We start from the raw sequence: 20,482 nt of genomic DNA, 5'->3' as shown, positions 1-20,482 counted from the left end.
TATTTATATTTTAAGACCAATTGGTACTTTTGGTACTGTGGGCAGTGCGCCAAGTCCTGCTAGAAAATGAAATCCACATCTTCATAACAGTTGTCAGCAGAGAAAAGCATGAAGTGTTGTTTTCTTCAAATGAAAAATGAAACCTTTTATGGAGATGCAGATTTCATTTTCCAGCAGGACTTGGCACACTGCCCACACTGCCAAAAGTACCAATTGGTCTTATAATATTGTAATTTTCTGAGATTACACTGATTTTTGAGTTTTTATTGGCTGCAACCATAATCATTAACTATAAAAGAAATAAACAGTTAAAATAGATCACTCTGTGTGTAAATGAACTAGTGAAATAAAGTAACTTTTCAATGATATCCTAATATTTTGAGATGCACCTGTATGTGTCCCTTGTTTTTAGGCTACTTTTTTGTAATTTATAATTGATTAGTGAATTTGAATTGCTTTTCAGTTGTTGATGATATAAAACACTGCTAGAATGTCTAGGCTACTCTCATAAACAGCATAAGGCACTGGATCATAAAAGAGCCGGTATAAACATCTGGAATATGCAGCTTTGTCTAAAGTTTATTTTTGTTATTACCTTATGCAGCAAAAAAATATCAAGCAAAAACCATATTGATTTATCCACATCACCCAGCCCTAATTCAGAGTGTGCTTTTTTGTCAATAAGTGTATCTTGGTATAATTAAATAATGAGTGTTTAGTGTGAGGCTGTGAAAACTACTCAGATTGCAGATTCACACTGAATTAACCATTTCACACTGATTTACCAGAGTTGATGTTGGATCTGGGATCTTTAGGGTCTTTACTGCTCACAAAACCAGCCGCCAGCAGATGCTCTGCAAACTGTCCTTTCATATTCTGCAGCATCTGTCAGAGAAAGACAGAAAGTAGTGCAGGAAAGAAAGTGTGTTTGTATTGGTTTGTGTGTGTGTGTGTGTGTGTGTGTGTGTGTGTGAGTGTGTGGGATATGGAGAGAGAGAGAGAGAGAGAGAGAGAGAGAGAAATAGAAATAGAGAGAGAGAGAGAGGTGCATGGTTATTATAGTGTATTAAGTTAAATCGGAACTGGAAGTGTTACTGTTCATGTTTCCAAATGAATTGTTATATTACTCTCTTTTATTATACAGCTGCTCTGGGAACACTATAATCAAATGTCACAGCAATGAAGCAGCTGTCTTGCCTGTCACTCCGCCAGCACACTGGGCCTGGGTTCCAGTGCTCTGCTCATGTATTTGATTGAGATAAACCATAGTGATCATTAAATACACAGCCAAAAACCCATATAATACTATACTACACTATACTATACTACAGCGGAGTGCAGGATATAAACCAACGTGAGCTTAAACATAAAAATACATGTAGTTGTGAATTAAGTGTACAACATGCCTTTGATCACATTATGTATATATAGCAAAATATTCACCATTTAAGATAAACAGGACCATTCACAAGTTAAACTGCATCACAGATTAAAAATGATTTAGTAACAAAAACCTTGTCAAACAAACCAGAATATGTTTAATATTTTGTGTAATATTAAGTGCTGAACTTATCAAGTGTTAATTACTTGAATTTCTTGCCTCTTAATGTGTTTGAGAGCATCAGTTGTGAAGTTGTGAAGAGGTTGAGTTGGTACACAGTGAATAGCTCTATATGAGTAATGTTTTAATCCAAATTATGGCAAGAAATACTCAACTAAATAAAGAAAATAAAAACATATAAAAAATGAAGGTCGGTCAGTCCGAAAAATTTCAAGAATTTTAAAAGTATCCTCAAGGGCAGTCACAAAGACCATCAAAAATGTTATGATGAAACTGGCACTTATCAGCACTGCCCTAAAAAAGGAAGAGCAAGAGTTCCTCTGTTGCACAGGACAAGTCCATCAGAGTTATACCAGCCTCAGAGCACCTAAATGCTTGAGAGTATTTTGGTTTGTTTAACACTTTTAAGTTACTACATGATTCTTTTTATGTTCCTTCATAATCTTAATGACTAAATTATCATTTAATGAGAAGGTGAATGCAAACTTTTAAAGAATTAATGCATTGAATGCATTTTAATCAGTAATATGTAATTGATGTACTTCAATTCAACGTAAAACTGAGACACTCCAACAGACCCAGTAGACACTGACCTGCAAAGTGTTGGAGGACAGGAAGTTGTCCCAGCAGTATTCTCGCTCACACCTGTAGCCCCGCCTCTTAGCTTCCTCCCAGCCCTGATACAAAGAATAAATCACAGGTTACACATAGCAGTGGGCTCATTCACACAGGTTTGTGGTACAGGTAAACACACTTCCAGAAAGAAGAGAAAATGAAAGGAGGTTTACCGTGAAGGCGTTGACTATGGTGAGATGATCACTCTTGGAGTTTTTGGACAGGATTTTTCTCCGCTGGTCTGCTATCTTCTCTTTACCCTGAAAGAAGCCATGTGTTTTATTTCATATGTTTAAAATAGAATACTAAACAGAAACAGAGGTCAGTAGTCAGAATGAGATTTACTGAACGTTTGGTTAGAAGGACAATATGACAATAAGAGCACAGTCAATAGGACACAGTCACTAAATTCAGTAAATTTAAGTTTTAAGAGCTTATCTGGATTCTGTGGATTTGCTTAGGTCTAACAGCACCTTGCCTGAGTTAATAGAGTGAAGGAGTAATTATATAAAATAGATTAGGGATGTCCCGATCAGGTTAACTGTCTCTTTACCTGTAAAGCAGAGTTGTTGCATAATAGTTTTATATAGTTTTAGAACATATATTGTGTTTTGATGCTCTACTGTGAAATAGTTTAACACTGCAGTCTAAACTCCAACTAAACTATTTTTATATACTTTTTAAATTTTTTTATTTATAACTTTCTCCCATTTTACTCCCAATTAAGTCAGCCAGTGTCTCTCTTTGAACTGCTGCTGATGCAGCATTACCAATACACCAGCTCACAGACGCCTTGTGCTGATCGACATCACCCTTTGGAGTAATGAGGGGAAAGAACGCCATCTACCCACCCAGAGAGAGGAAGGTTAATTCTGCTCTCTCTGGGCACCGGCAGTTGATGGCAAGTTGCATGACCAGGATTCGAACCAGCGACCTTCCAATTATAGTGGCAGCGTCTTAGCCCGCTAAACCACTTGGCAACCCCAACTAAACTGTTTTAATCTACCTCCTGAGAACTCTCTTCAAAGCTCAAAACAATAATGTTTGGTACAGACACCTTAAGGAAAACAATGAGTGAACTAGGATTAAACTAGCAGAAATAAGACGTTCAGGGTTTACTGCACAAATTTGTCATAAAACGTGAGCTGATCTTCATCCGAGTCAAGATTATTGACAAATATTATGTGTCCAAAAAAATATCACAAAAGTGAACCCTTTCTTTGTATAGCTCAATAGCAATTGAGCTATCATCCAGAAGGTGGATTTTGTTTTTTATAAGCTATAGTGTTTTGGGTCATCCTTCTGTTACATCACCCAACTTTTAGAGAGTGCGCTCTTTTGGTGTCCTGCAATAGACACCCTACATGATTAAGGTTTGTAGATTGTTTGTCTTGCTGTAGACTAGTGAAATTACTTTTAAAAACCTTTTCAGATTTATGTAAATAAATAATTTGTGTTCGTAGATCCTCTGAAAGCACTCTATGGCACGGCATGGCTCATACAGGCGTATCCTTCTTGTGTGGAGCAAACTCAAAAAGAGTGATGAGTGGTTTTTAATCAGTCAAATCCTTTTAATCACTTGACTCTAATTAGCTATTTTGAGGACACTAACAGAAGGGTTTTTTGTGTAATTATTTTAAGAACATTAGTCAACATTCGGATCACATTTTATGACAAAAACATGCAATTCCAAAGGGCTCACATATTCTTTCTTACCACTGTATTCATATCTATTTGTTCAACCACATTCACATGGACATTTACTCATTGATGGGTATGCACATATTTACATTACATATACATATGAATATATACATTACATATATATATATATATATATTTTCATTTAAAATCAATGTAGATTATTTATTGGCTGTTATCTTATATCTATCTACTCTCCTGAATGTTCTGAGTGTATTTATCTTAGCTCTATCTGGATGGGGTTAGTTTCTCAGGGGGACTTGGGGTAGTTTTTTCTTTTATGAGGTATCCTCTGGGATTTTATTCCCGTCCGGAATGACTACATATGTGTTTTTCCTCAGACGTCCTCTGAGAAAATTACAGGCTGAATTATTTACTGTTTTTTACTGAACTCTGTGGCCTTCTGGTAAATTTAGTCCCGTCTGGAGTCACCTCTCTGAGTTTCATCACCTCATGTTTAAAAAAATAGCTGTTTGTCCACTGCCATGCACTGTTATTACACTTTGGGCACGCATTTCCACGGAGATCCATGTAAACACAAGAGTGAGTGGAAATGGAGGAGCTACTGAACACAATGTCATGTGATCAAGAAAGCCAAAAAATTCTGTGGTTCTCCTGTTTTTTCAATTGCAGTCCGGATACAAGACTTTTATCCGTGAGTAGAAGTGTGAAATATTTTTCACAGACGTCCCCCTGAGAAACTAATCCCGTCCAGATAGGGTTTTATTGTTTTTTTGCTACTTAATCCTTAATTTTCTTTAGGATTATTAACATATCGATCAACCTATCTATAGTATAGTACAGTATATATGCAATGTGTGTGTACCAGGGGTATGAAGAAGGGGTCTTTAAAGCTCAGACTGGCTGCGATGGTGAGCACGGGGTCCAGGCAGGTGAGCAGAGCGCCGAACAGAATCATTTTCCCAATGTGAGGCTCCACAGGCAGCCGGGCCAGATGGAAGCCCAACGGAGTCAGCTCCTCATTTTGGTCCAGCGCATTCTGAACACACACACACACACAGAGAAACACACAGTATCATTAGGCTGCTCAGTTTTCATTATGTTCTCAACAGCTGTACTTCATTCTCTCTGCTATCCATCTCCATCATCTGTGGCACCCTGTACTTATCACCAATTTCAGCCCCATCCACCAGCATCACACCACAGCCCACTGATCCACCATCACTCACTCACTTCATCATCTGCTTGGTGTTTTTAACTTTGCATCTAATGCAATTTAGGTGTTTACAAAAAACAAAGGTCATGTTAAAGGAACTAGAATCATGCACCATGACTTTTTGCCATGTTTCATAGAAGCTTAAAAAAAAACACACACAGGACATGCATGTGGGGTCTTCTGCAATAAATGTGGATGTGATTTCTGGCTGTTGTCTTTGTCTTGTGTTTGTATGGACAATTCTAGCCAGATGTTGCCGGTCACAATCATTACCATCCACTGCACTGTCCTAATGTTCACAATGTGGTGGTTATCAATCAATCAATCAATCAATCAACCTATATTTTCACTTGGGAAAAACATTTAGAGTGACCCTCATTTACAATGTGGCCTTTATAACATCAAAGGGATTGAACACATTTACTAATAATTTAGAAATACTAAGAAATAAAATAACAAAAAATAATTAAAACAATAAAAGTACTAAGTTTAAATCAACATTTTATATATATATATATATATATATGTGCAAAACAGAACATTCTAACATATTATAAAAAAAACTAATTTGACACATAAAAAGTAAAATATATAAAATATAAAATAAGTAAATACATATTAGTAAAAATAAAGTAAAATGTTAAAAAATATAAGAAGTGATTAAATGAATAATAAAACTAAGAGCAAGAATAAAAATATAAAACATTAGAATAAACATTAAAGGAATAATAAATAAAAATAAATTACAAATTTAAATAACTAATAAAGAATCTAATAAAACAATTACAGGCTTTCTGATGGTGAAACTAAACTATATCTTTTTAAATCATTACCCTCCTCTGCACTGTCCCAATCTTCACAATGTGGTGGTAATGCATTCTAGGTCTATTATTAGTGCACACAGGACATATAACAATTCTGTGGATTAAGGATTGTTAAATTCCCAGCAAAATTCAGAAATGTTGATGGAAAAGTTGATGCACCCACTATCAGCCCTCATTCAAAACACCAATAATTAATGTCGCCTTGCAATGAGCACGCTGGCAGGTATTCAACCCCACTGACAAGAAAACACCTCACAACATATACAGATATGGACCTTTTCAAGCTGTACCCTGAGGTACTGCGTCATGATCATGATCAACGTTTGTGTCTAAACCACAAGTGTAGTAGCCAAGCACTGAACCAGTCAGTCCAAGGACTTTTGCTTTTTATTGCATACACACAAACAATAAACACACACACCAGGTCCATTAGGTGAGTGATGGCCAGCTCGATGGCTCTGTCTGACGGAGGGTCCAGAGCCTTCTTCAGAAAAGACGCAATAGGGCCCAACTTCAGAATCTGCAGGAAAAAAAAAGAGAATAAACACAGCGAAGTGATCATTCATAAAATTTGCATAAAACACACAGATATACGCTGGCTCAAAGCCAATCACAGGCTCAGTCTGCAATATTGTGTATATCTGGCCACGAGTGGTACTGGTGTGTTATGTGTCTCCAAGGAAAAGACTCAACAGAGACACAAAGAGTGTGCGTGTATGTGTGTGTGTGTGTGTGTGTGTGAAGGGGTGGTAATTGACACCACTGAAAGGCCTCATTAAACAATTACACTGCTCCTGAGAGGAGACGAGTCTGATTAGCACAGCCGTTAATGCATTAGTATGTTTGTGCGGGGCTATTAGTGTCACCAGGGAGCACTCCCCGAACCTCTGCTCTAAACACCCATTACATACTAACCCACAGAGAAACGTGTGTGTGCGTGTGTGTGTTGTGTGTGTGTTGTGTGTGTATACACATGAGATCCAGATTTGTCACCAGTGTGAGAGAGTGAGAGAGAAAGAGAGAGAGAGTGTAATAGCAACAAAAGTAAGGAGGATCAAAAGGAATGAATTAGGCGAATTATTATCATTATTATTACTACGGTATTATAAGGAGAAAATGATGGGAAGGAAACGTGGGAGGAAGTACAAAAAATGGAAGAAAGGAAGGAAGGAAGGAATGATGGAATGAAAGAAGGAAGGAAGCAATAATGTCATAAAAGAATGGATAGGTTGAAGGAAGAAAGGGATGAGGTCATAATGAAATATGAGGACAAAATAAAAAAAGGAAAAATGAGAAAAGATTAAATGAAATAAAGGATGGAATGGAACAGAATGAAATACAATGGAAGGAAGGAAGGAATGAAGGAAGGAAGGAAGCAATGATGTCATAAAAGAATGGATAGGTTGAAGGAAGAAAGGAATGAAGTCATAATAGAATGGAAAGGTTGAAAGAAAGGAATGATGTCATTAGAATGGAAAGGAAAAAAGGAATGACGTCATAATAGAATGGAAAGGTTGAACAGAAGAAAGGAACGATGTCATATTAGAATGGAAAGGATGAAAGGAATGATGTCATAATAGAATGGAAAGGTTGGACAGAAGAAAGGAATGATGTCAATGGACGGATAGACAGAGACAGGAAAGAATGTAATTAAAGTAATTGAATGGGAAGGAAGGAAATGGGGAAAAGGAAAGAAAAATGAAGGAAACACGAAACAGCAACAACAGGGAAAGACAAAAGGAGGAATAAATAAAAAAAAAATAGAAAAATTAACTCGTATCATGGCCACAAAGAAAAGCGCAAACCAACATCAATCATTCCACACACACACACAGAGAGAGAGAGAGAAAGAGAGAGAGAGAGAGAGAGCACTGTGGTACCTTTATCTGCAGGCAGAGCTCCTCCAATGGAGTGCGCTGGATCTCAGGGAGCTGATAGCTGTCCAGCAGACTCACCCTCAGACCATTATACAGGTGATAGCACTTACCTGGAGACACTCTGAATACAAACAGAGAGAGAGAAAGAGAGAGAGAGAGAGAGAGAAAGAGAGAGAGAGAGAAGAAAGAAAGAGATGAAACAACAGTTATTTCACGCATAGCAGTGCACTAATCTCAATGTAGAGACGGTTCAGCAGCTGTTCAGGACTTTTTTTATAGGACTTTACTAAAGTAGGTTTTTTATTTACTGGTCATAAAAACAAAGGGTGTGGCCATATACATGCCCCATCTTATAAGTAGATACCCAATCATTACATATGCATATCTGTATGTGTTAACGTGTCCCCTATAGGGGAGGGTGAAATGGTTTGTTAAAGTTACACTAGTGAACGAACAGCAACATGAAGACCAAGGAACTCACCAGACAGGTCAGAGATAAAGTTGAAAGAGAAGTTTAAAGAAGGTTGGGTTATAAAAACAGAAGTGTTCTATCAATCATCCCAAAATGGAAAAGTATTTTACAACTGCAAACCTACCAAGACATGGCCATCCACCCAAACTGACAAAATGAGTAAGTAGAGCACTGGACAGAAAAGCAGCCAAGAGACCCATGGTCACTCTGGAGGAGCTGCAGAAATCCACAGCTCAGGTGGGAGAATCTGTCCACAAGACAAATATAAGTTGTGCACTCCATAAATCTGGCATTTATGGAAGAGTGGCAAGAAGAAAACCATTGTTGAAAGAAAGATGTAAGAAGTGCTGTTTGCAGTTTGACACTCCCCTGTAGGGGACACAGAAAACTTGTGGAAGGAGGTGCTGTGGTCAGATGAGACCAAAGATGACTTTTTTGATCTAAATACAAAGCGCTTTTTGTGGCAGAAAAATAACACTGCTCATCACCCTGAACACACCATCCTCACTGTAAAACATGGTGGTGGCAGCATCATGCTGTGGGGATGCTTTTCTTAAGCAGGAACAGAGAAGCGGGTCAGAGTTGATGGGAGGATGGATGGAGCTAATCAAAACAGACTTAATTCTGGGAAGGGGATCAGTCCTGTTTTTTTTCAGATATCTCCACAAATCAGGATTTACTGAAACTCACAGACCTTCAGAATAAAGACATACATTATGCAGTAGTTCAGATCAGTAATCCAGCATACTGCATCAGCCAGCAGGCTTTCAGAGAACTCTGATAGCTCCGAGCAATTAACTCAACCACAGAGAATAAGAGAGGGCAAGAGACAGAGATAGAAAGAGAGAGGAGGAAGACAAAATAAAGAGAGAGAGAGTCAGAGATAGAAAGAGAGTAACAGCTACAGCAATGCAGCCTTCCATTTTCTCTCCCTCTGCTATAATCATACAAACATCACAAAAAAAAGATATATATATATATATAGAACAAATAGGAGAGGGGAAAGATAGATATAGAAAGACAGAGAGATATAGTGAGTGAGAGAGAGTAAGTAAGACAGAAAAAGAGAGAAACAGAAAGAGAGATAAAGGAGAGAGGAGAGTGTGTGAGAGGGTGTGTGAGGAGGAGAGAGAGAGAGAGAGAGAGAGAGAGAGAGAGAGAGGTGAAGAGCTATAAGCTGTGAATACTGATTTCAGAAAACACAAATGGGAAAAAGATACAGTCCAAAAAATAAATAAATTAATAAAACCCTCAGGTCTGAGCGGCTCTGTATTTTTCAATGACCAATGCAAAGCTACAGGGTTGCCATGGCAACCACACCACATAACATCACGTAAAAACCTCGCTTACTTTTACAGGAGGAAACCTTTTTTCTTCATTTTCAGTAAAGTCAGAGTAAAAAGATATTACTTAATTTTAAAGCAATTCTATTGGTCCTTTCATCAGGAGATGATAAGCAAGTTTTAGCACAGGATTTACTAATGACAAAACAGATCTCCAAGGACAAATTCTAAACACCCAAATAATTTAGAAAAGGAATTAAAAACTGAATCTCTGGGTGATTGTGTGTGAAAATCCAGATAATGCTTTGCAATAATGCAAGTCTGGAGGTGATGTGCTGCTCTCCAGTATCAACAACACCATAGTGTTCTCCCTACGTCACCATCACATTGCACCATTTCACCAGATTTTTTTACATTTCCAGTGTATACCAAACTCTCATTATTCAACCACACCAACATAGTATAAGACTGTAAGACCCATAAAATTATTGGACATCACATCCACCCAGATATTTCTATATTGTACTTCCCGCCTTGTCCAGAATTGCAGGTGTAAAGAATGTTCCCCCGGGGTGGCTCAAAGCATGAATTACACTTTTCCAGAAATGCCAATTCTCACATGATGCTGCTTTAACTTCTGTAATTATTGTGATTTATTATGCATACTGTCACTTGTCTAGATGGAGGTGCAACATAAAACTGAATCAGCAGTGAACTCAGAGTTAATTACTTTCTTTCCCTCTTGCAGAAAGGGCAATTACAAGAATTACTCAATTTAGTAATCCTCACATGCAGTCAAAGATCATCAAAAACGTTATGATGAAACTGGCACTCATTAGGACTGCTCCAGGAAACAAAAGACCAAGAGTTTCCTCAGTTGCAAAGGGAAAGTTAATTAGATTTACCAGCCTCAAAAACCACAAGTTAACAGCACCGCAGATCCTTATCTAAATGCTTTACAGAGTATTTTGGTTTGTTTAATATTTTAAGTTACTACATGATTACTTATGTGTTCCTTCATAGTCTGGATGACCTCAGTATTCATTTAGAATGTAGGAAAAAAAATAAAACACTGAAGGAGAAGCTGTGTCCAAATTTGACTGATACTCTACATTCTATACAGCAGAAAGCAGTAATCGTGTTATGTGTGTGTATGTGTGTGTGTGTGTGTGTGTGTGTGTGTGTGTGTTTGTGAGTGTGTATGAAAATGCTGATGGGCTTTTCACTGCTGCTTAAAAGCTGAAGGACAGAAAAGTTCAATTCAAATGCAGGAGAGCCGTTCACTACCACACACACACACTTATCTATTCTCCCTCTTGCTCGGTCTGACGAAGCATGAGTCACCACAGCCCAACTAACCCCAAACGCAGAAATGCCAGGAAGAGATGGGCATTATAAAGACCACACACACACACACACACATCCTGGTTTTTATGCTTTTAGTGCGCTAGTTTTTAATTTGGTGAGCAGCAGTGTGGGCGTGATTTGAAATATTCACGAGATCGGTTGGCGGAACGCTTTGCTGGGGCGAGACCTCAGGCTGCGTTACCAAAACAAACTCCGTTTTGTGAAGAATACACAGTTAGCCGGTTAGCCTCCCCGCCGCTAAAGATGAGACACAGCGTGGGCGTCATGTGAATACAACTTTCTCCAGCCAGCACAAATTAGACTAATGCACAGAAAGTGAGATAATAGGGCAGCTTATATAACAATCAGAAATCTCCTAGGTTTTTCCACTGATAGCGTACACCCATCAGCCATAAGATTAAAACCACCAGCCTTATACTGCGTAGATCACACCTTGTGCCACCAAAACAACTCTGATCCATCAAACCATGGACTCCATGTCCCAATCCCATTTCACTATGACGTCACATCAATGTCAAAAGTCGGGGGTGCAAAAATACCAAGCGAAAAAAAATTAACCAGGGTGCTTTAACATTTTGCGTGTGTGAATGAACTTCTCGTGAGCACAAATGTGAAACTAGCGAGCGAAAAAAGGGAATCGTGTGCACTCCTCACGGGTGTTTTTTTCCTCGCGCGCTGTGTGAATTACCTACAGCAGCAGTTTGTGCTTGACTGAGTGTTTTGTGCTCGAGTTTTGAAAGGGTTGGTTTTGACAGTTTGGGGGCGGAGTCAGGGTCACTTCCCTCAGCGAATGCTATTGGCTGATAACTCCAGGGTTCGTGACGGACCGCCTACCCCCACGAGCCGGAAGAGGGCGTGGACAGAAGGACGGCAGGAGAGTTAGCTAACTGGCTATGCTAACATCCAAACTGCCTGCTCTCTGGAGCTGTTCGCCCGGGTTTAGTGCCCGGAGTGACCGACTCGCCCGCTCTGTCTTGCCCGGCATCAGTGCTTAGAGCGGCCGCTGCTGTTCGCACAGAGAGCCAGTTGCTCTAGGCGCTAACCCAGCAGAGACGGTCGCTACAGATGAGAGCCCAGGCAGACAGAGTGGGTAGTTGGGCTGTTTGGATGTTAGCATAGCCAGCTAGCTAACTCTCCTGCCATCCTTCTTTCCTCGCCCTCCTCCAGCTTGTGGAGGTAGACGGTCCGTCACGAACCCTGTAGATATCAGCCAATACCGTTTGCTGAGGAAGGCAACCCTGACTCCGCCCCCAAACTGTCAAAACCACCCCTTTCAAAACTCAAGTGCAGAACACTCAGTTGAGCACAAACTGCTGCAGCAGGTAATTCACACAGAGCGCGAGGAAAAAAAAAGCACCAGAGAAGAGAAAAATGAAGCTTGACAGCAACATTTTCTTTAGCGCGCACACGATTCCCTTTTTTTTGCTCGTTAGTTTTACATTTGAGCTCACGAGAAGTTAATTTGCACACGCAAAATGTTAAAACACGCTGGTTAATTTTTGTCACCTGGTATTTTTGGGCCCCCTACTTTTGACATTGATGTGAAGCCATATTTCATCCTTTGTCCCTATCACTTAGCACTACCTACGAGTGCACACTTTTCAAGTGCACGTCTAAAGGTAGGGTGTTCCGATTCTTGTTAGGGAGGAGGGGGAAGGTGAAGTGTTAGGGGTATATATAAATCCATTGAAACTGTGATTTTTGAGTGTGAGAATCACTCGCAAGATGGCGGCACAAGAGACCAAAGAAACCACAAGTCTAAGTATTTTCCTTGTTAGAAATTACGAAAACTGATATATTACCATGGTTTCATGTGTAGTTTCAATGTTTTATGGCCATTTTCTTCATAACAGGTATTAAAAAAGTTACTAGTAGTTTGTCTCAGTAACTAGCTAGCTAAATCCCAGAGGAATTAAGGAATGGACAATAATAATTCACTGATGCACCATCTGCCCTTTTTTAAAAAGATATACAATGCTCTAACTCTAGCTAGCTGCGAAATAATGACAGAAAACCCTGGGGAATCTGCAGAATTCTGTATGGGATTAGAATATGAGCGTGAGGGGGATAAAAAAAAAGAACTCATACATCAGAACACCCCACCCTGCAGGATAAACTGATAAATCTGATCATTTCGGTGGTTGGTTGTTTTTTTGTTGGGGTTTTATTTCCACTCCAGCACAATTTTGTCTATTTGTGGCGATAATTTTGTTGAAAATTAGTGAAACCTGTAGAGTTTTTTGAGTTTTTGCTGTATGATCTCCTCAGTGAGAATCCCCACCCCATAACCAATCAGTGAGCTCCAACTGCTTATGCTTACCCCTCCTACTGCTCTTTCATTGTGGATGCGCAGAATGTCTTAAATGTCCGTTTTTCAAAGTTCAGGTTTGGCACGTCACGTGGTTAATATACCGTCACTATTTTACAATACCGTCACCATATTTAAATACCGTGGTACACCGAAATACCGTCACACTGCCCAACCCTAGGGTTGCTATTGGACTGCAGGAATATCACAGGAATATTCAAGGTGCATGGGAAGGATTATCACAGGACATCATTAGGAACCTCTCTAACTCAATGCTGGCACTTTTGATATGTTGCGTCCTTGTGTGTGTGCAGCTCAATAAACATCTCCTCTATCAGTCTATATCGGTCATAATTTTAATAGCACTGCAATTCAACACTTCCTTCTGGGTGTAACTATATTTTGATGTGTTTATACATATACTTAGTTCTCCTCAGTCGTCAGTCCTTTTATCCTTTTAAATTCTACTCGTCAGAACAAGTGTACGCACAACCCTTCAGTTTCTTCCTGAAAAAGCTTTGATTCATGACGTAAATGCTTAAAAATAAAATTGCTTGCGACTTTCAATACGTCAGTGACAAAGGAATTTACACACACACACGGGCCATTCCTCCTGATTCAATTCACAAATACATGAACGCACAAGTTCACATTGCCTTGAGAAAATCAATAGGTTTTTCATCCTCAGCGTAAGATATCAAACAATAGATGTTTTCCATTCCGAGAGAGAAAGGCAGAGATCCAATTCAAGGTCACACGGTTGTGACGCCAGAAGGGTTTTAAAACAGACAGAGAAAAACTCAAGACTTCACTCCAGTCTACAGAAAAATAAGCCTCTTTCTCACTTCCCCTCCCTTTCTTCTCAGCAAAGCACAATAAAAAGGATACATTATAAAGCAGGTTTCAGTTATCTGTTCATTTTGACGCCCCATCAGGACAGCAATATATATAATAATATCAAAAGTCATTGTGTCTTACCGTCCAGACAGAATTAAACATTTGACAGACAGACTGACTGATTCAGTTGAAGACTGACAGAGACTGTAACTAAATGAATGGATAAAGACTGACTTTCTGAATGACTACTAGGCAGATCGAGTAACTGGCTTAAGAGATGACAGATTATGAGAATGCCAGACTGTCTAAACGATTCAATGACCAACTGAATGGTTTACTGAACGACTGAAAGACTAAATGACTGACATAAAATGAATGGCTGAACAAATGACTGGCAGAATGACTGACAGTGATTGGCAGAATGACCGACAGGCTGAACAACTAAATGAAAGAAGAAGTGAATTCCAGAATTTCAGCTTAAAGACAGAATGCCTGACAATATGTAACTGAATAGCAGAATGACCAAATTATATGAATGACTGAATCCTGAAAAACGGAGTGGCAGGTTACTATAATTGCAAAATAAATGAACGTTAGAATGACTGAATGCCACATTGACTAAATGCTTAATCGACCGAACGGCTCAACAGTTGAACGCGTCAAGGACTATATGCCTCAAAGACTGAATGCCTCAATGACTGAATGCCTCAATGACTGAATGCCTCAATGACTGAATGCCTCAATGACTGAATGCCTCAATGACTGAATGCCTCAATGACTGAATGCCTCAATGACTGAATGCCTCAATGACTGAATGCCTCAATGACACAATGACTGAATGCCTCAATGACTGAATGCCTCAATGACACAATGACTGAATGCCTCAATGACTGAATGCCAAAATGCCACAATAACTAAATGCCTCAATGACTAAATGCCACAATTACTGAATGTCAGAATGCCAACACTGACTATGCTGAAATGCTTAATCGACTGAACGGCTCAACAATTGAACGCGTCAAGGACTAAATGCCTCAATGACTGAAGACCACAATGACTGAACGCCACAACGACTGAACGCCAGAAGGACAGATTGACTAAATGGCAGAATGCCAACATAGCACGATGGCTGAATGGCAGATAGACTGACTGAGAGAACACCTGACTGACTGAAAGACTGACTGCGAGAGCGACTGAATGGCAGAACATATAAATACCAGCATGGCAGACTGACTGATTAACTGACTGACTGGAAGAACGACTGAATGCTAGAATGAGTAAATACCAGAATTAATAAATACCAGACCAGCAGATTAACTGACTGATAGAATGCTTGACTGGCTTAAAGATTAACTGGCTGAAGAACTGTCTGTCCTCATGATTGAACGATTGAATGACTGACTGGCCAAGTGACAATGTCAGAATGACTGGAAGGCAGATGGACAGACTGACAGAACGAATCTGTCAGAACAGAGGTCCTGACAGCCGGGGCAGTTTAAGCTAAAAGTGTACTGAGAGACTGAGACCTGCAGCTGTGTCTGAAACCGCACACCACTGCTCTAAACAGTGAGTTAAACAGTGCCCCGGTCGGCATTAGCAGCACAGTACATTCAGTACAGAACAGGGTGCCTCTGGATGTGCAGACTGCTTAAATTCTGGAGAATTCATTAAAATGCTACACTGCACATTCCTAGACAGACTGCTTTATGAGTCGTGTGCGCTAGTGTGTGAATAAGACCAACTAAATAATGCAACTGTTCAAAAAAAAAAAAAAAAAAAAAAAAAAAAAAAAAAAAAAAAAAAAAAAGAGAGAACACCATTCACGGTCAAACTCTGACTCACAGAGGAATATAATGGCATGCACTGCAATCAGGAACCTGAGAGAGAAGGGGGCTAGCGGACCTGAGAAGAGGCTTCATCTTTTTGAATTGGAATTGAGCCCTAGAGACCAATCGCTTTTCCCTCGGAGAGGGGATTCATAGAGAGGTGCAGCACAGGCTGGATCACTGCGGCCCTGAAATGAGAGCGGGATCCGATATTAAAAAAACAAATCGGTAAAGAGCGGACAGAGGTCAAACGAAATGGAAAGAATCGAATATTCATGATGTTATTAGAGTAGCTGGAGAGCAATCGCCAAATCCACGTTTTCATTACTCCGTAGCGTCACTCATCAAACCCCTGTGGGATTCGCTAGCATGAAATTGATAATAGGAAATAAGAAAGTGAGGCGCGGAAGTCGAGCGTGGACGGCGGAAAATTAAATGAAACACGTTTACATTCCACTGCAATCCACTCTCAGGTCTGACCCCAGTACATTTCAATTGGGCACAATTATTCTGGAAGAAAAAAAAAAAAAACACAAGCACGCCTCAAACTGAGCGAGAGATTATACACACACACAAGAGAGAAAGAGAAAGAGAAAAAGAGAGAGAGAGAAAGATAGATAGCCATACCTTCCAGCACGTCCCTTCCTCTGCTTGGCATTGGCTAAGCTCACCCACTCGGCAGTCATCGTGCTGATGTTGTTCTGGGTGTCAAAGTGCGTCTCTTTAATCTTCCCCCCATCAATCACGTAGACCACATCATCTATAGTAATACTGACAGCAGAGACACGGGGGCAAGACAAGGGGGAGAGAGAGACGTGGGGACGGATTAAAAAGGAGTAAAAGAAAGGTAAAGAGATGGAGAAAGAAAGAGAGAGAGAGAGAGAGTGAGAAGAAGAAAGGATACAATACACTGCAATCAGCAGCAATATTTAACACTACAATACAGAACACTTTCCATTACTGAGAAACTGCAGGGGTCTGTTCAGACTACAGGCCGGAGCATGAGACCAGATCCACACTCTGTAGAGCTTCACTACACAAAAATAATGGAGCTTTAAAATGACTCTCTGAGTGAAGCAACAGATCAACCACCTTTTGATCTATTAAGAAATATGTTTTAATTGATATTAAAGCATTTTATTACCTTCAGCCTTCATCTCTTTAAATCTTAATGGTCTTTATATAAACTTCTATTTCTGACCCTTCAAATATTCATAGACGACCATGATTTATTACATATGGAAGCAGAATAATGTTTATATTACTTGCTGAATAATTACTAATGGTAACTAACGTATAAGTACTGTATTTTTTGGCACACTTAAAATCCTTTATTTTTCCGCAAAAATTATTGGTGTGCCTTATTATGTATGAATTTAACCAGTCAGGTTGTAGCAAGTAGTATAGCCATTTCGCTGAAGTACAGCGTAATACAGGACTTTCAGTTTAGTTCTCCATCACTGGGGCTGGAGTAGCATTAGCATTGCCCGCTAACCACGCTAACTCTTTCGATGCTCAAAGTTAAGTTTATTGGAGTGTAGACTGCTGCTAACCCTGGCTAGCACTGCTGGAGCAGCATTAGCATTGCCCGCTAACCACGCTAACTCTTTCGCCAAGTCAGAGTTAAGTATATTGGAGTGAAGACTGCTGCTAACCCCGGCTAGCAGCATTAGCATTACCTGCTAGCACTAGCCCTTTCGTCATTCAGAGTTAAGTATATTCGACTGTAGTCTGCATGTTTACTGCTTTAAAACATACTACATTGGACGAACCACTAGCTAAAATTGCTCTGGCTTACCAGGGCATTTAGGGTTCCTTAGGGAAACAGTAGCGCTAGTGTTTAGCTGCTAATGCTAATGCTCCAGACTTGGTGTGCTGGAGAAATTCGGGAATCTAAGCTTACTGTAAATAAGCGGAAGTGCTTTACTCACCCAAATAATCAGATTTCAGGAGATAAATCTGCGTAGTTTAACATCCAGCACTCATTAGACTTATCTTAACTTTACTCAACTTAGTTAGCTACCCCCCTCCACTACCACCCAGCGGTGAGACCTGCTGAATTAGAAGTTCCTTATAGTGTCTCTTAAAATGCGCCTTATAATCCGGTGCACTTTATGTATAAAACTAGACGAGAAAATAGACGTTCATTGACAGTGCGCCTTGTAGTGCGAAGAATATGGTATAAATAAGTGATAATATTTGCTGATTAATGGTGAAATGGTGAAAACTGAATAGTCTATAGCGGATACTAAGAAAATCGATATGGATCTCTCCAACCTTTCTGCATGCATTATTGAATTGATACTTGTGGATTCTTTGTCATTTTTCCAGTAATATTTCCTCCAAGCTTCACTGGAACAGTTAAATATGGAACAAATGTTTCATGGGTTGCATTGAAGACACTGTCACGCAAACATTTGCTCTCCTTTGTTTGAATAAACACATAGCATTCTATGTTTAATTTGCATAAAGTTCTCCTCAGCTCAACTTTGTGTAACACTGCATCACCCGGAATTAATGTGTCGGTCTCATGATGCACCATGCGGCTGCATCTGATGGAACCAATGCTTCCTTTTGAAAATGAATGGGGTACACTGGGTGTGTTAACACAACAGATAAGCATAAGGAGTTAAATTACAGAAACTACATTAGATCTTTCAAAGATTATTCACACATGCATATATCTCGCACATGTATCTTCATGGAATCAAATATGGTTCTTTTACGGTATTAATCAGAGAACCATCTGGGGTTCTGGGACCTATCTCTATATGTGTGTGTGTGTGTGTGTGAGAGAGAGAGAGAGAGAGAGAGAGAGAGAGAGTGTGCACAGTGCTAATAAGCATGTTTTGAGAGTGTCGTAGTTTATTAAAATGGTGAACACTGACAGCAGCAGAGGTAAAAGTGACAGTATGGTAATTAGGTAAAATGCGGAAGACCAGTCACACAAGACTCACATTAAGCTGACAGAACAGCTCAACTCCAAACACTGCAGGAAAGTGCTGCAGCAAGAGGGAACACACACACACACTTACCTTGTTTCTGCGATGTTTGTGGCGATCACAATCTTTCGGACTCCAGGAGGGGGTCTTTTAAAAACCTGATCAAAGAGCATATTGCTATTTAGCAATGAACAGCATTAAGTACTTACATAAAATGAAACATAGGCACTCTAAACTCCTTAAGACTTTCCCCAAATATGATTTACTGAAATTACTGCTTTATTATTTCACATGGTGGCGCTTAAGGCTGGATATCAAAATTCAATATCCAAACAGGCACCAACCGAAATGTCTTAGTACTAGTGAGTACAGAATGATCAACAAACAAATTGGTGCATATTTTGATGAGATCTCGCGAGATTAAAACGTGACGATATTTCTCGTTAAGCTTAAACCTGTCTCGCGGGGAAAAAACTGTTTAGTGTGGACTTTTAAAGATGGATCCGGCAACCCAGTAGCGATAGCGATAGAGTGTGATGGCTGAGCAGTGAGAGCAGCTCACAGCAGAAGAGGAAAATTCAGGCATTTGCATAGAAGATCCTTCTGCTACTTTTAAGTTGTATGTCTGGCTGCATTTTGGCTCCAGTGGAAACAATAAACGGTAACAGAGTGACCAACAAGACTCAAACCATATATAAATACTGTAAGTAAATGCTGATTATGTTTATGCATAGTTAAATTACAAGAGATTTAGGAGAAAAAAAACACAAACCATAGTCTTAATATGACTGGTTATGGTTGGCAATTGTTGTTTGCACTATATAAGACCTAGAAAAGTTTTTTTTTTTTTTTTATTCTTATTAAGTTTGCATTATATGATTTTGTCAAATAAAACTCTAGTTTTCAAGCCATTTTTCATTTTATTTCCTTAAAATAATTTATTTTTAAATCTCGTTTCATCTCGTTCTCGTGAACCCAATATCGTGTCTCGTCTCGTGATATTAGTGTCTCGCCACACCCCTTTTTTTAATACTTTGCATGAATATGTCAAATGCAGAGAACACGCACAGTGAGGTAAAAACAAGCGCAATGGCACCCTGACGCAAAGAAATGCGGATCATTCAAACAGGCTGAAGTTGTGCTGAAAACTTTTGGGCTCTCGCTCATTCGCATCCTCTCGTGTTCATTTACACTGTCTTTTCCTCACTCACGCATCGAAATGCATCCAGCAGTATGCATAGGGAATATATTTGTAGTTTAGGCACAAGTAATGCTGTGATTCTTAACCCTTGTGTGGTGTTCGGGTCTGTGGGACCCGTTTTCATTTTTCATCAAATTATATAAAAAAATAAAATAAATAAATAAAAAAATATTTTTCTAACTCAAACTCATTGGCATTGGCTCATTTTTTGTGAAAAACATATATCAAAACACATTTTCGATAAACACACACTGTACACCCGCCCCAAACATTTAGTATATTTGGCCAAGGGCTAATAAACATTGCTTCATTTGTAAATTTGAAACTAAACAAATTTTCTTCTCATATCTTGAGTTTAATTCATTTTCTTTTACATTTTATTAAAAAACTAATAAAAAAAGAGTAGCACTTTTTGAAAGAAATGTAACATAAGAAAGGTAATGGGCAAATAATAACCATGTAAGCTGTTTATATTGCTTGCAATTTAGGT

At 39.2% G+C, this 20,482-nt stretch overlaps 1 protein-coding gene across 1 annotated transcript in view; it reads right to left on the bottom strand.

Annotated features, from left to right (window-relative positions):
* The window catches only part of dhx36 (DEAH (Asp-Glu-Ala-His) box polypeptide 36), an 83,681-nt gene that overhangs the window by 23,067 nt on the left and 40,132 nt on the right, over positions 1–20,482 (bottom strand). The window contains exons 14-21 of the mRNA XM_022679985.2: positions 18,885–18,949; positions 16,477–16,620; positions 7,759–7,876; positions 6,300–6,398; positions 4,704–4,877; positions 2,350–2,436; positions 2,155–2,238; positions 786–885 (exon numbers count right to left, since the gene is read on the bottom strand). Coding sequence (XP_022535706.2) covers positions 786–885; positions 2,155–2,238; positions 2,350–2,436; positions 4,704–4,877; positions 6,300–6,398; positions 7,759–7,876; positions 16,477–16,620; positions 18,885–18,949 — 871 coding nt within the window. The remainder of the gene's footprint in view (positions 1–785; positions 886–2,154; positions 2,239–2,349; positions 2,437–4,703; positions 4,878–6,299; positions 6,399–7,758; positions 7,877–16,476; positions 16,621–18,884; positions 18,950–20,482) is intronic.

The sequence above is a fragment of the Astyanax mexicanus genome, chromosome 9 (assembly GCF_023375975.1).
Source record: "Astyanax mexicanus isolate ESR-SI-001 chromosome 9, AstMex3_surface, whole genome shotgun sequence".
Classification (NCBI taxonomy): Eukaryota; Metazoa; Chordata; class Actinopteri; order Characiformes; family Acestrorhamphidae; genus Astyanax; species Astyanax mexicanus.
This window is presented reverse-complemented; position numbering and strand designations above follow the sequence as displayed.